Source organism: Cavia porcellus, unplaced genomic scaffold (assembly GCF_034190915.1).
Source record: "Cavia porcellus strain 051 isolate PalLab524CR breed Dunkin Hartley unplaced genomic scaffold, mCavPor4.1 scaffold_25, whole genome shotgun sequence".
In the NCBI taxonomy this organism is placed as follows: domain Eukaryota; kingdom Metazoa; phylum Chordata; class Mammalia; order Rodentia; family Caviidae; genus Cavia; species Cavia porcellus.
In genome coordinates, this window is record NW_026947508.1 from 29,959,984 (window position 1) to 29,976,268 (window position 16,285).

A 16,285-nucleotide genomic window follows, 5' to 3' on the forward strand; every position below is an offset into this window, starting at 1 on the left:
TGAGTCTAAGTCAACAGACTGCTTCCTTTGCTGAGAAATTCTTACTGCCAAAACCAAAATATCCAAACCACACTGAAGTCCACTGAACAGAGGTAAGCTCTGAGGCCGGCTGCTGGTGAAAGCGCGGCATCTCACTTTGGGCGGGCACAGATCAGGGCCATTCCAAGCAGCACTACTGTGTGGATCACTACCTCACTTACAAGAGAGCAAGCCATGGTTCCACTGGGCCAAGGAACAGCTCCCAGGCCAGGAACTAATCAGCAACAGAGTGAGGATCTGTACCTGTGTCCTTACTAAATTACACTTCTGCTCAGCCACATAGAGAAGCTCACACACAGCTGCTGAGGACAATCACCACTTGGCACCTGCAGCAGCACTGCCCCACAAGTGTACCACCAGGAAGGCAGGAAGCATGAAGTGGGCATGGCACAGGGCCAGAGGCAGCAGGCATTGGGGGGAGCTTCTAGACTGACAGAAAGAAAACTCCGCAATCCCCACTGCTTCCAGGGCACCGCTTTTACTTCCAAGGTTTCCTCTGAGAGGGAGACTGTCAGCAGATCAGAACATCTTGAAAAATCTAGGCTCAAGGGAGAAATGGTCCTGGTTTTGGAATCAAAACAGACTTAACTTATACCTGCTCTGCACATCATGTGATCTAAATTTCAGTTTCCACATCTGTAATTGGGGGCAAGCACAGCAACTGGTTTCTCACGGGGATGTGCTTGTGGACTAAATATAGCAAAAAAATGGCCAAGTACTGAGTTTGGCACCCGGCAGAGAGCAGTGCTTACTAAGTTCTAGCCTTCCATATCAGAGAAAACTGTTTTTCCTCAATCTAAAGCCTATGGCTCTGCTTCAATCATTCCCTCCTTTCAAATCCTAAATTTTCCATCTATTATACACACGCATGCAATGGTTAGAGGCAAAAGCTCTGAGTATAGCAAGCACTGACATCTGTCCCCATGTTCCATGGATGGCTGATTGCCAAGAGAACAGTAACTTGTGATGTGGCAGGTCAGTTTAAACATTTCCAATGAAACATCAGTTATTCATTACAATATATTGACAACATTACACTTATGTGTGACATACTATACTCTTCCATGCATTAGGAAGATACAAAGGTATGCTCAGTTACTGGAAAATTTGCCTTTCTATGATAGTTCCTTAAGTTGCTAGGCTGACAAGACGCATGCATAGAAATAGACACCAGATTTATGACACGATTTAAAGCTAAAAATTCAAGGATCTACTCAGGCAAATATATTACAATACAAAGGACAAGACAGAAATAAGGGAGACAGGATTTAGAGGAAATATAACTGGAAATCAAATAATCTTTTATCACAAATTTAAATCTAAGTTATCCAAGATTTACTAGAAAACACTATAAATTACTACTCAAAGAGCACATTCTGTTTGAACACATGCGATTTAAAGCATGACACTATAGAACAAAGGGCCCTGATAACCACCTACTCTCTAATATTCCCATGATGACAAGGATGTTACAGCAATATCTATTATAAAACTGAACAGCCAAGCATGGTGGTGCAGAGTGTAATCCCAGCATTTGGGAATCTGAGCCTGGAGAACTGCCAACATGTACTACACGAGTTCAAAGCCAGCCTGAACTGCATGGCGAGATCCTGTAATAAGCAGATGAACAAAGCTCTATAAAAATAAAAACAGAAATAATTTCTTAGATAACTACAGAGATGGTGAGTGACTCTAGAACTATATGGATAAAAAGATAAATAAAGAGCTTAGGGAAATAATGGAGACCATGAATGCCTAGCACAGGAAAGAAATATTGTGCTCTGAGTGAATGATTTGGGGATGATAATGAATAATGTATGTGCCATTGTTGCCCTGATTGCTGTTTTGAAATTTTTGTTTTAGTTTTTTTTTTTTCTCAAAATAAAATGGGTTTGGGGGGAGAGGAACCAAGAAGAAATAGATTCAAACAGATATCCAGGAAATTATAGAAGATGAATTACAGTTAGCAATCATGGAAAGAAAGATTTCTTAAAAGAAGCAAAGGACCAAAAAAAAAAAAAGTCAATCCAGTGGCCACTAAATGATGCAAAGAGGAATAATGTAAGATTGACTGGAGTCAATGAAAAAGCAGGAGATACCACAAATTGCTTAAACTTGTTCACAAAAGTAATGGGAGAAAAATTCCCAAGCAGGGTAAAAAATTCAACACAGAGATAAGTGAAGAAATTAGCCATTATAAAAACTCCAATTCACCACTACAAAAACAATCTATACCAAGGCATATAATACTCAAAATTCCACAAATTCACCACAAGAACAGATTATTAAAAGTTGTTAGAGAAAAGAAACAAATCACTTATAAAGAAAAGCCCATCAGAATCAGCAGACTTCTCAACATAAATGCTCAAGTTAAGGAGAGCTTGGAGTGAAGCCTTTCAAGCCCTAGAAAACAACCTCCAAACTAGATTGATTTACACTGGAAAACTAACTTTCAAAATTAATGAATAAAACTTTCCATGATAAAGAACACCTGAGGAAACCCACGAACACCAAACCAGCACACCAAAATGTTCTGATGGACATTCCTGAAAGAGATATTAAGGACTACAACTCCATGAAGAACAACAGAATCAATCAACCAGGCAAGGCAAGCAATTCAGAGGAGGGAAAAAGAGAACCAATGATAAGAGAATAAACATGAAAAGATGTCAATACATATCAGTTATAATCAATGTTAATGGCCTCAGTTCCCCAACAAAAGAAACAGACTGGCAGAATGGATCAAAAAGCAGGATCGAACAATATGCTGCATACAAGAAACACATTTTATTCAAAAAGAAATTCACAGACTGAAAGGTCAAAGGATGGAAAACAATACTCATGTAACAGGAACCTGGAAAAAAGCAGGGGTAGTTATTCTATCTGCAGACAAAGGGATTTCAAGCCAAGACTGATTAAGAGACAAAGGTCACTGTATCCTTGTAAAGGGAACAATCCAAGAGGAAATGATAACAGTCATAAATATATATGCACCAAATGCCAACCATGGAAAACCCAACTATACAAACAAATATTAATAGACATGATAAGCAAAATATGCGCTAATACATTTATAACAGGGAATTCACTATCCCACTGTCACAAATGGGTGGATCAACTAAACAAGAAAATCAACAATGTAATGTCAGAACTGAACCAAATTGTTAAACAAACGGATTTAGCAGATTTCTACAGTGTATTCCACACCAGAACATCAGAGGACACATTCTTTTTGCTGCATATGCAACCTTCTCCACAATAGGACACATTGTAGCTCACAGAACATGCTTAAAGAAATGGAAAGAAGTTGAAATTATTCCAGACATATTATCAGCCCACAGTGCAGTGAAACTGGAAATCAATGGCCAACTACAAGATTCATAAACATATAGATATTCAATAATACCTTCCTGGATAACCAATGGGTTATAGATGAAATTAAATAGTATCTATAATTAAATGATAATGCCAATACATTGTAACAGAACATAAGGAACACAATGAAAGCAGTCCTAGGAGGGAAATTTACAGCACTGAATACCCATAGCTGAAAAACAGAGCAAGCTCAAATAACCTACTGTTGAACCTCAAGCTTTTAGATCAAGGGCAGGTCATGCCTAAAGCTTGTAAAAAGGAGGATGTTATAGAGAACAGAGCAGAAGTTAAAGCAATGGAGACTAACAAAATAATACAAAGAATCAATGAAACAAAGAGTTCTGTGTTACATTAAATGAACTTGACAAACTCTCAGCCAACCTTATTAAAAACAAAAAAGACCCAAACACATACAATTGGGAATCAAAAGGTGGAAATCACAAGAAGCCCTACAGATATTCAGAAGATCCTCAAAACCAAACCTACTTTGAGAATGTGTATTGTAAGATAGAAAACAAAGAAGAAATAGACAGATTCCTAGTTACATATGAATTACCACAGCTGAATCAAGAAGGTATAAAAATTCTAAATAAATCAGTATCTGTCAGTGAAAGTGAAGATGTAATTAAAAACCCATCAATAAAGAAAACCCTAGCCCCTGACAGATTCACTGCTGAACACCACAAGAAATTTAGAGAAAACCTAATACTACTACTTCAGTCTCTTTTAAGAAATTGAAAGAGAAGCCATACTCCCAAATTCATTCCTGGAAGCATGTATTATCCTGATACCAAAACCAGAAAGGAATCCAATCAATCCTTGACTGCAAATTATACTACAAAGTTATTGTGATAAAAACTGGCAAAACAAAACAAAACAAAACAACCAGACTCAAGGATCAATGGAACAGATTTTAAGATGCAGAAACAACTCCAGCATACTCAATCATCTTATCTTTGACAAAGGAGCCAAACATACTCACTGGAAGAAAGATAGCTTCTTTAAGAAATGGTGCTGGAAAAAACTGGCTTTCCACATGCCAAAGATTACAACTAGACCCATATCCCTTCCCAGGCATTAAGCTAAAATCCAAATAGCTCAAAGACTTCAATATGAAAATAGAAACAACTCCAATCTGCTGGAAGACAGGTAGAACTGAAGACTTTGGTATAGGCAAAGATCTCATGGAAAAAAACCCCAATTGCAAAGCTTCTATCAGAAATAATCAACAACTTGGACTGCATCTTATTCAAAATCTTTTGAAAAGCAAGAGAAACTACCAAGAGAGTGAAGAGACAACCCACGCGATGGTAAAACATTTTTGCCAGCTGTTCCTCAGACAAAGGATTAATGCCTAAAATATATAAGGAGCTCAAAAATACAGAACCACCCCCAAATTCAAAAAATGGGCATCAAAAATGAACAGACCCTTCTCAGATGAAGAAGTAGCAATGCTAAAGAAATACATGAAATACACGATAAGGGGCTGGGCGTTTAGCTCAGTGGCAAAAGCACCTGCCTTGCAAGCAGGTAGTCGTGAGTTCGATCTCTGGTACCTCTCTCACTAAGTCACCTCTCCCATTAAATAGGCACCAGAAAAGCTAACATAAAAGAATAAACAATGGGGGCTGGGGATTTAGCTCAGCAGCATAAGTGCCTGCCTTGAAGCAGGTGGTCATGAGTTCGAGCCCTGGTACCAGTTTAAAAAAAAAAAAAAAAGAATGAACAGTGTCAGGGGTAAAGATGATATGCGCACTGACTTCTCACATGCTGTTGGTGTCAGTACAATGCCACTTTTAGCAATATCTCTTAAGGCTGAACAAATGCATGGGATATCTATCACTCCACAGTTCTCTGCTTTTTTTTTTTTTTTTTTAAAGGATCCGAGGGCCAGGGATATAGCTTAGTGGCACAACTCCTGTTTGGCAACACAACGTCCTGAGTTCAAGTCCCATTACCTCGCCCCCCAAAAAAGACAGGTTCTCAGTATAAAGCCCAAGAGGGGCGCAAACTCGCAGTCTTCTTGCCTCAACATTCTGCCCTGCTGAGTTTATAGGCATATGCCGCCATGCTCAGCCATAGCTTCACTCTCATACACAAAAGAAATAATACACAAGAATACTCAGGATAGAATTGATAAAAACTGGAATCAACCTGAATGTTCATGAATAGAAAAGAACAAATTTTGATATATTGGTATGCTGGATTACCAGACAACAGATGAGAATAGGCAAAAAATATAGGACACAGGTAAATCTCATGAACAATGAAACAACCAAGAAACACAATATAGGTACTATTTTACTTCATTTAGTCAAGAAGAAGCAAAAATAATCAATGGTGAGAGATCAAGACCAATGTTAGAATTGGAGGAAAGGTACAAGGATTCCTCATTTAACCACCAAGTCCTATTCCTGTCAGTACAGCGTTAAAAGAATTAGTTGCTAAATGAGGAGCTGTATATAGTACATACATTACAACACTCAGCACAAAGAAATGGTCAAAGGAAACTCCAACTTGATGACTTTGCCTTTATTTGCACAACTTCTATGCAGTATATAATGTACAACAGAACATGAAACTACAGTACCATAGAGTACCATCAGAAAAAGTATAGTACTGTATAAACATTACAAACTAAAAAAAAAAAAAAAAAAAAAAAACCATTGAGAGTCTCTGAACCAGATGTGCAGAACTTTACAAAAAACAAAAAAAGAGGAGGCATAAGTCTGAGCAGCAGGGAAGTCCAAACAGTTGTTAAGCAGGTAATTAAATGAGAAACACCTGTACTGGAAACTAGGCAGGGGCTTCCAGTGTTTCATTTTGATGTAGGAACTGTTTCTCAAGTGTGTTGGCTCTATGGAAAATTCGCTGAGAAGATTTCTGATATTTGCTATAGTTGGGGGCCTTCATTCTGAGGAGCATTCTCTGTTCTCTTTTTATTTTTTATTTAAGACAACTGCTAAGTTTCTCAGGCTGGGCTCAAATTTTTGATCCTCCTGCCTTGGCCTCCCTAAGGGTTGAAGATTCCAGGAATGCACTACCATGCCCAGCCTTTTACTTCAATTTTTAGAAGTAGGGCACATTCTGACCTGCCTACCTAATGTGCCAAAAGTACACCGGGCACTTACTTGACAGGCCTCTCTAGTCAAACAACTACCAAAGATGAGCCTGATTCCAGGAAAGGAAAAGGACCAAAATAAGTTTGTTTCATGGTTTCTGTGTTTCTGAAATGCTGCATCAGGTGCTCAGATGGTGACGGGACCTGGTGGCATCATCACATTATGCACTAAACTAAGCATTTCCAGGCTGCTACACTGAGAACCCCCCAGAAACAAATCACCAGGCAACCACCTCATCAGCAGGTGTGACAACACCCACTGCCTGAAACCAACTCTACAAAACTCCTGTCACTTCCCTCTCAGGTCCTGCCTGCCTGTTTTTTCCAAAAACTGAATAGATTAACTATGTATTAGATAAACTGTAGATATATCTCAAATTATAGTCAATATATTACAAAAACAAAACTAAACCATCACAAATTTACAAATACCTGTATATACTATAAAATCCTTCACATAAACTGCTCCCCATTACCTCCCTACACAAATACAAGTTGGCCAGTTCTTATAATCTTCTATAGTAAAATCTGACCTAAATAAACTCTGACATTTATAAGATTCCAATGAGAAAAATCTTAATGTGACTAGGAGGGATGGAGCTCAGTGACAGAGCACTTAGGCAAACACAAATGAAGCCCTCCTTCAACCCTATGCTCCACAAAAGCAAACAATTTACTGATTTTCTAACCAACAAAAGAAACATATAGCACTAACATCAAATTATTGTTTCTAAAAAGGAAATTCAAATGCTTGGCTTATTAATCTTTCAGGAGAATTGACTATAGCCAACAAATACATTAGGGCTAGTGTTCATTTGCCGATTTATCACTGCAGGCTCATCATGACAGCATAGATGTATGCTTATTCAGGTCTACCTGAATGGACCAGAAAGGCAACTATTATGAACAAGTAAAATGGTACTCGATGGCTTATAAACACCTAAATAATAAGCTACTTATCTCCCACTATGCTGTGTACCATTTACCTTACATTTTTCTAGTTTTACTATGTTCTCCCTTCGCATGCCATTCAGTCTCCATTTAATTCCACAAGAGGCAGTTTTGAGATACTGGGCTGAATGTAATATAATTAAAGAAAGAACTACAGTTGTTTCCAACTTTGAGGTGGTTTTTACTTTTATATATTTGTTTTTGGTACTGGGGATCAAACTCATGACTTTATGCTTGCCAGGCAGAAGCTTATGCTGCTGAACTAAATCCCCAGCCCAGTTGTTTTAAACTTAGAAGTCTAGTCTAAAAGGAGAAAGTTCCTAAAGAATAAATTTCCAGTTTTCTATCCCATATTACAAATGTGATTTACAAACACCGGTATTCTGTAAAGATCGTCTGTAAAAATTTTTCTCTGTGAAATCAATCCTTGTCTACCAAATTTCAAGGGCTAGAGATAATATCTCAGCAGCAACAAGCATCTGCTTGGCAAGAGCAAGGTCCTCAGTTCGATTCCTGATACCAAAAACAAAAAAAAAATTATTATCTACTAAATTTCATTAGAAAACTGCAAATCCTTGAGATACAATCCTAAACACACATACAATTCCTGAGATACAAGCCATGGGAAGCCTACATTAAGCAAGAGATCTCACAAAACAGAATCAAAGAAACCAAGGACCATGCCGCTTGGTTGTTGTTTCAAGTCTTTTTAAAAAACCTTCAAAGTGCATTCCCAAATCTTTAGCAGTTCCTCAGCGAAGAGTGAAAGTAGTAAGATATTTTCACATGACTTTACAGAACACTAGTTTGTTTGCCCTAAGTAGCTGAATCTCCAGGAACTCTGCATGCGCTTACAAACACTAGGAACTATCATTTGACAAGTGGTTGGTTACACAAAATATACAGGTACAAAAACAAAAGATGGTACCACAGAAAGACACGTAACAGAAAAAACCTGTAGTTTCAGGTGAAAACCACACATACCTGTGGAAGCGCAGTATTGAGTTGTCTCTGCAACGAATCTCTCTCATGACCAACCTCGAGTAATTTCCCCTGGGTCAACGCCAATGTTTCTTGAGTCTCTATCAGTGTGCTCTGAGCAATGTCTGTTTCTTCTAGCATGGACATCATGTGCTGTTCAAAATGGGAATCTGCATCTGGTTGTGAAGGGCAGCCAGATCCATGGTTTTCACTTCCTCCTGAAGGGCCTTCTTCACTGATGGTGGGCATCACCTCACACATCATTTTGGAACAAAAACACAGGACTAGTCATTATACGGAAAATACAGGTTCCCACAAATCTACAACTTTATGAGTATCTGTAGCTAATAAAGGAAAGCTGACAATCTCTTTATTCACAGATCTGTTATTCTTTGGATGCAAATACTCTGTGAAGATACACCCAGGCACCCATTAAATGCAGAAAGCCACCACATGAAGACACTAAAGAAGACAACAACGCTGGGAAGATGTAAGGCCCAAAGAGAGCTACTTATTTCTCCTATAAAGAATAGAGCAAACCATGTGAGGTTTTGTTTGCAAAAGCAAACTTTTTAGTTTTGAAAACAAGTGCGCTTCTGTTACCTAGTTTTTTTCTATTTCCTGGTAGGGGCCCATTCCACTCAATCCTTTTTCAGGAAAAGCACAGAAGCAGTATACAGCCAGGAAAACTGACAAGTACAAAATCCAACAGGCATCTTACATCTTACATCTTATTGACTGTGTGCAGTCAGCTCCTGGGAAGGCCTGCCTGAATTCTTGGGCTTAATTTAGTGAACACAGAAAGGAATTGGATTTGCTATGGCTCAAGAGAGATGTTTTTCAAGGACTGCAGTGGTTGTTCAGTCAACCTAACTTAAGTTTACAGCTAAAAAAAAAAAAAAAAAAAAAAAGAAGGCTTCACAATGGAAATACAGCAGTTCAGTACAGTGGAGAATGGTTAGGAAGGAAAGGTGAGAGGTACGATCATGAGAGGCTATTAAGTGTGTCACATAGACAGACGGGCCTAATGAGGGCGACAGGGATCGCTGAAGACTTCCAGGTAGTACCCCAGGCAGGTGCGACCCTCCAGCAAGAGATCCCCGCGACCGCACACCTGACCACGATGATTTCTAGCACCTCACCGGGTGCTGTACAAGTTCTGGCCCCACTTACCTTAGAGCTTTCCAGGACGCGGCCATACAGGCGAGTCCACAGTGCCATCACTGGGGTCTCCTGGGCAACGTGCAGTGGTTTAGAATCCGTCCCTCGAGACCTAGGGGGTCCTGCTAGCCGCGAGCAGGACCAACCGCCAGCGCAGGACCAACCGCCAGCCAAGCGCTGAAGCTTTGCCCCCGCCCACGCGCACCCCCGGGTGACATTTGGCGGGTGGCCCCTGGCCAGCTCCAACCTTCCTGCCTCAGTCTCCCGCTCCTTACCTTGCGCGCAGTCTTTTTTTTTTTTTTTTTTTTTTTTTTGTCTTTTTCATTTTTATCGGTACCAGGGATTGAACTCACGACCGCCTGCTTGCAAGCACGTACTTATGCCGCTGAGCTAAATCCCCAGCCCCCCGCGCGCAGTCTTTTTAAACATTGCGATATAAAACAAAAACCATTCTTAAAAAGCAAAAAGGGTTCAGTTGACTTAAGAGTTGTCATCACTCGGGGGCTGGGGGTTTAGCTCAGCGGCATAAGCGCCTGCTTTGCAAGCAGGCAGTCGTGAGTTCGATCCCCGGTACCGATAAAAAGGAAAAAGACAAAAAAAAAAAAAAAAAAAAAAAAAAAAAGAAGGCTTCACAATGGAAATACAGCAGTTCAGTACAGTGGAGAATGGTTAGGAAGGAAAGGTGAGAGGTACGATCATGAGAGGCTATTAAGTGTGTCACATAGACAGACGGGCCTAATGAGGGCGACAGGGATCGCTGAAGACTTCCAGGTAGTACCCCAGGCAGGTGCGACCCTCCAGCAAGAGATCCCCGCGACCGCACACCTGACCACGATGATTTCTAGCACCTCACCGGGTGCTGTACAAGTTCTGGCCCCACTTACCTTAGAGCTTTCCAGGACGCGGCCATACAGGCGAGTCCACAGTGCCATCACTGGGGTCTCCTGGGCAACGTGCAGTGGTTTAGAATCCGTCCCTCGAGACCTAGGGGGTCCTGCTAGCCGCGAGCAGGACCAACCGCCAGCGCAGGACCAACCGCCAGCCAAGCGCTGAAGCTTTGCCCCCGCCCACGCGCACCCCCGGGTGACATTTGGCGGGTGGCCCCTGGCCAGCTCCAACCTTCCTGCCTCAGTCTCCCGCTCCTTACCTTGCGCGCAGTCTTTTTTTTTTTTTTTTTTTTTTTTTTGTCTTTTTCATTTTTATCGGTACCAGGGATTGAACTCACGACCGCCTGCTTGCAAGCACGTACTTATGCCGCTGAGCTAAATCCCCAGCCCCCCGCGCGCAGTCTTTTTAAACATTGCGATATAAAACAAAAACCATTCTTAAAAAGCAAAAAGGGTTCAGTTGACTTAAGAGTTGTCATCACTCGGGGGCTGGGGGTTTAGCTCAGCGGCATAAGCGCCTGCTTTGCAAGCAGGCAGTCGTGAGTTCGATCCCCGGTACCGATAAAAAGGAAAAAGACAAAAAAAAAAAAAAAGAGTTGTCATCACGAAGAAAAAATAACCCCAAGCGATAACACACGTGAATTAGCTCAGTTTAGCTGTTCTGCAGTGTGTACACATATCAAAATATGTGACAGACTGGGTGACGTGGCACACACCGCTGTTCCCAGCTCGTGGGAGGCTGAAGCAAGAATGCTGTGGGTTCAAGGACAGCCTGAACTACAGAGCAAAAGTGTCTCAAAAATCCAAGGAACAAAAACAAGTAGCATGTTACCAATCATAAATATAGACAAATTTTGATCCTGCCAATTAAAACTTGAGGAGGGGAGTCTGGGAGTGTGTCTCAGTGTCAGGGTGCCTGACTAGAGCGTGTGTGAGGGTCCTGGTTCTGTATCCTGCACCACAGAAAAGTGGGAGGAAACATCACATGGAGAAATCACCAAACGTGGGTCCCTTGATTCTTCATGCCATCAGGTTTGCATCATTTATCAAGCAAAGCACCTTCTGGGCACCCAGCAGTCACCTAGTGGAGAAAGGGACTCTGTGGTCAGACACAGACCATGCCAACCACCAAGTAATGAAGACTGGATGGTCTGTGGAGACTCTGGTGACACCACAAGCTTGATAACCTAAAGAAACAGTGTCCCTTCAGTTTTGTAGGTCTGGATCTGGCAAGGGTCTTCCTGAGCTAAAGACATGGTATGGCCAGGCTGCCTTCCTTTCTGCAGGTCCAGTGGAAAATCCACTTCCTCCTGCCTCCAGTTTCTGGAGGGACTTGTGGATTCTGCCCACTTTCCTCAACTTCAGAGCTGGCAGTAACAGTCAAGGTCCTCTCCCATCCCACCACGGTGACTCTGAGCTCTTAGCCTCCCTTTGCTTCTTTTTCATTTTTATCGGTACTGGGGATCGAACTCACGACTGCCTGCTTGCAAGGCAGGTGCTTATGCCGCTGAGCTAAATCCCCAGGCCCCTCCCTTTGCCTCTTGAAGACCCCTTTGATTATGCTGGGTCGACTCAGAAATTTCTAATCTCTGTTGGACAAGTTTGTTTTCAGCAGGGTGTGGCAGCATACATCTATAATTCTAGCTGAGGCAGGAGGATTGCTGCAAGGTGAAGGTCAGCCTGGGCTAGCTACATAGAAGTTCAAGGCCAGCCTGAGCTATGAAAAAGACCCTGTCTCAAAAAGCAAACAGACAACAAGATATATTTTCGTTATGGTAAAACACACACAAAACTTCCCATCTGAACCATGTTCAGGTGCACAGGTCGGGGGCATTAGGTATGCTCACACTACTGACCAGCTGTCCCCACGTCCACCTCCAGAATGTCCTCATCTTCCCACACTGAAGCTCTGCCCCCTTAACCACTGATTCCTCAGCGCCCTCTTCCTGCTTCCATCTGCAACCGAATTCTCCCGTGCCAGACAGGACATTCTCACAAATCCCGGGGATGACAAGGTGGGCTTCTGTGGGAAGTCACTGTTCTGCCTGGAAAAGCGCCCTGGGCCTACTGAGTCTCACAGTGCACCTGAGAGGTGGGATTTCCTTATTTACTAGGAGGAAGTTTCATTAACAGAGAAATTAACCACATTAAATCTAGATGGCTTGTTTATGGGAAATCTTACAGAGCAGAAATGACAACTGAGCTGTCTGGCTCATGGAATTTTTAAATGTTCATTGAATAAGCACTATTGTAACAATGATAATGTTGGGGGAAAAACAACCTCGCCACGCAGCCTGTGTTTACTGTACTTGAATGACTATATTCCTTACATGGCGTCACCTTCACAATCATAATCAAAAGCAAGGGGGCTGTTTCCGTGGCAGAAAATGTCAGAAGAAAGAAGAAAAAACAGAATTCACAACACTGGATGGAAGCAAGGACCTGAAGGAATCTTGGTGTCTCCAGAAAAGCCAGTTACTCAATGTATCACTGTATCACATTGCAATACATGCTCAAATCATTCCATGCAGTTGTTGCTTTGAGCTGGGTCTTGTTATGTTGCCTAGACTGGCCTGGATTGTCTGGGCTCAGGCAAGCCTCAAAGTGCTGAGACCAAAGGCATGTGACACTGTGCCTGGCCCATCCAGCTGGGAAGGTGTGTCCTGGCACTTGAGCATGTGAAATGCTTCTAGCAAGCACCTGACTAGAGAGAGAGAGCTGTCTTGTCTTTTGGTTTTTGGAAGACGAGGACTCATTATCTAGTTCAGGCTGGCCTCAAACTTTCAGCAATTCTCCTGTCTCAGCTTCAAGAGTGTGCCACTTCAGCTAGTTGAGGTGGCTGTTTTTAATCCTCCTCAGATAAAGAAGCTGAATATCTGCAAGCCAGTGTAGGAGGCAAAGCACCTGCCCACTCTACCAGCGTCTGCAGGGTGCAAGAGCACAGGGCACAGCTCTGGGGCACCTGTGTTCTCTTCTTGGTTACACAATCTGTAGCTGGAGGTAATAATGAAGGTGGAACCAGCTGTTCCCCACCAGAGCCCTCCCTCACCAGTCATTCCACATGCAGGGACAGCACCCGGGACATGCTCCGTTAACTCCCATGCAGTCCCTTTCTGGACATCTTTGGTTGAACAAGGACCAGCAAAAGTATCTTCCACACACAAGACAAGAAGTTTCACCTGCTCTCAGTTTTCCTTCTCTGTGTGCACTTCAGAGCTGCCCAAAGTGGCCATCAGAAACTGCAGTGCTTCCCAGAGACCCTTGCTGCCTCCATACCATGAAATCACTCCTCATGGCTGGGCCTCAACAGAGAAAAGCCTGCTAACCTCTGACCTCCAGCTTCCGGTGGCTGAGAGCACAAAGGGGCCCAGAAACCCAGTCCCGAGTTGTTCCTCAGACTAAAGGGGTCCTTGAGATCAAACTTAAGAATTACAGATGTATGACTCAACAAAATGGAAAGGGACCTGTCCACTTTGTGTCCTGGGTCTGCAAGGCCCCTGCCACATCTATGGTCACAGAGCAAATGGGTAAACAGTGGGCAATGGAAACACTGTTACCATATATCCCGTATCATGTCACACCCGAGTTCAAGATCTGCCCACCCTCTCCAACAGGTAGCAGCAGCTTCACTGGTAGACAGTTCCCTTCTCCCACCCCCAAACTATAGTCATACATGAGAGTTTCCACACTGGGGACCCCTTGATGCACCAAATTTTTTGTGGGAGGAGAGATGGACTCTCAGGATTGTATCACACAAGCAACACTGGCAAAGTTCTGCTATCAAGGTGGAGGCAAGGCAGGGCACTGGGGATGCTGCTGCCAGCTCAGAGGCTGGAGGGGCTTTTCAGCTGGGCTTCCACAGGAGGGCCCAGCAGGCAAGGTATGAGTGGAACCAGGTTTTCAAGCCCTGCTCCTGGCTCCTGCTGGCAGGAAGAGTCAAGGGACCTCACCAGACAGCAAGGACAGTGCCCAAAGCTCAGGGTTCAGGGCCTGTCCCTACACCAGGACTATGGCTGCAGTAAGCTACTCTCAGCTCCTGCAAACGACACGAACATAAAAGCGTTGCACAGCTATGATTTGCATTGTGCTTCCCTTGCTTCCAGGTATAACAGAGTGCCTTTTCCCAAAGGTTCAAAGCCCTCTTGTGCTGGCACTGGGTCTGGGAGCTGCCCAGGAAGGAAGGTCTGCCTGTCCACCTTGGAGGGAGCACCAGCTCCCTTGCCACTGCCCTGGGGGTTTCCAAAGAGGTGGCTAGTCCCTCATCCATGATTGTTCCTTTTAAAGCAGACTGGCCAGAGCCCAGGGCAGGTCCAGGAGCCAGGCCCTTGCTGCAGACACCAGCTCCTCTGCCCAGGCTCAGCACTTCCTTCAGGCCCTGAGGTGTGTGAGCTGAAGGAAACTAATGCCTCTGACTACACGGCAACCACTGAAGGATTCATTTTGAGAGCTGCAGCTCAGAAGTGATTGCTAAATATGGCATTTTCTGTTCTGATTGGAGACTTCCTTCAAATAAAGATTTGAGGGTGCATTTCAGGTGATAAAACGTGCCCTTGAGAAGGGGACTTTGCTTCACCTGAGAAGCAGCAGGATGGCACATTGGCTGGAGGGTGGTCCAGGCCAGGTCTCTCACGGAATGCAGGACACTGACACCCACAAAGGCACTTTCAACTGCAGAACAAAGTGACCAAGTATCAAAGCAAATCACACAGCAAATCAGGTAAAAAAAAAAAGAAAAAAAAAGGTTTATTCGGAATATTTGATTTTAAAAAAATCATACGTATGAGGTATACTACAGAAATCCGGATACAGTAAGTTGTATGTAAAACCCAACCTAATAGCGGGAAAAGCAAGACTGCAGAAATCACTTCCAGAGAGAAAACATGCACATCAGGACCGCCAAGTGTCCCCAACAGTCATAACATTTCCGTGGATCTGTCCCCCAATCATGTGCACCAACAAGACTGGCCCTGGTGTCTCAGGAAGGACAGGTATTCCCCCTGCAAGTAGCAGGCAGTATGGACAGAGTGGCTTAAAGAGACCACCGTGGCACAACGGGAAGGAACACTTGCTTGTTCCCAGTCGTATTTTAGCCAACTCAATCACATTTTAATAACTAAACACGAGATTTTGGCAAAATGCACAACCCCGATGAGGGCGTCCTTCTGGCAGTCCACAGCAAGGTACCTGCCTCCCCCAACTGGGGGCCATCCAGCCACACATGTCACCCCCCCCTGCATGAGCAGACAGCCATGGGAGCAGCCCTGGGTGGCACCCAGGCCCAACACTAGCTTTAAGCTCACCTCTAAGCCCAGGGCCCTTCACTGTGGGCCAGTGTGTAAGACAAGCAGTGAGGGAACAGTGGAAGGACGTGGTGACACCTAGCAGGGCAGGAGTCAGGGGTCAGGAGAGCCATGGAGATAGGGATAAGACAGGGGCACAGGAGAAAGCCTCGCACAACCTTGGGTCACATGGGATGAGATGTGGGGGTGTCCCACCTGACAGGGGAGCCAGCACCCCTCCAGGGGTTCCCACCAGTCTTACTCTTGACCCGGGTCTTCCCTCCACTTCCGAACACTGCTGCCCCACAGAGCTTATGTAGTCAGTCACTCCCAGAGCTGCAGACATGGACATCAGTCCTGGGAGACCCAACAGTCATGACAAACATACAGACAACATGCACTGCTGACCTCAGGAGAGCCACAGGTACCTGAAGTGGCTACACATGACAAGGCAATTTGGCAAGAAAAAAGAAAAAAAAAGTTCAAAAACA

At 43.5% G+C, this 16,285-nt stretch overlaps 1 protein-coding gene across 1 annotated transcript in view; it reads right to left on the minus strand.

The window, feature by feature from the left end:
• The window catches only part of LOC134472797 (liprin-alpha-1-like), an 85,565-nt gene extending 75,633 nt beyond the window's left edge, over window positions 1-9,932 (minus strand). The window contains exon 1 of the mRNA XM_063235123.1: window positions 8,471-9,932. Within this exon, the coding sequence (XP_063091193.1) occupies window positions 8,471-8,731 (261 nt within the window). The 5' untranslated portion in view covers window positions 8,732-9,932. The remainder of the gene's footprint in view (window positions 1-8,470) is intronic.
• Window positions 9,933-16,285: the final 6,353 nt, after the last annotated feature.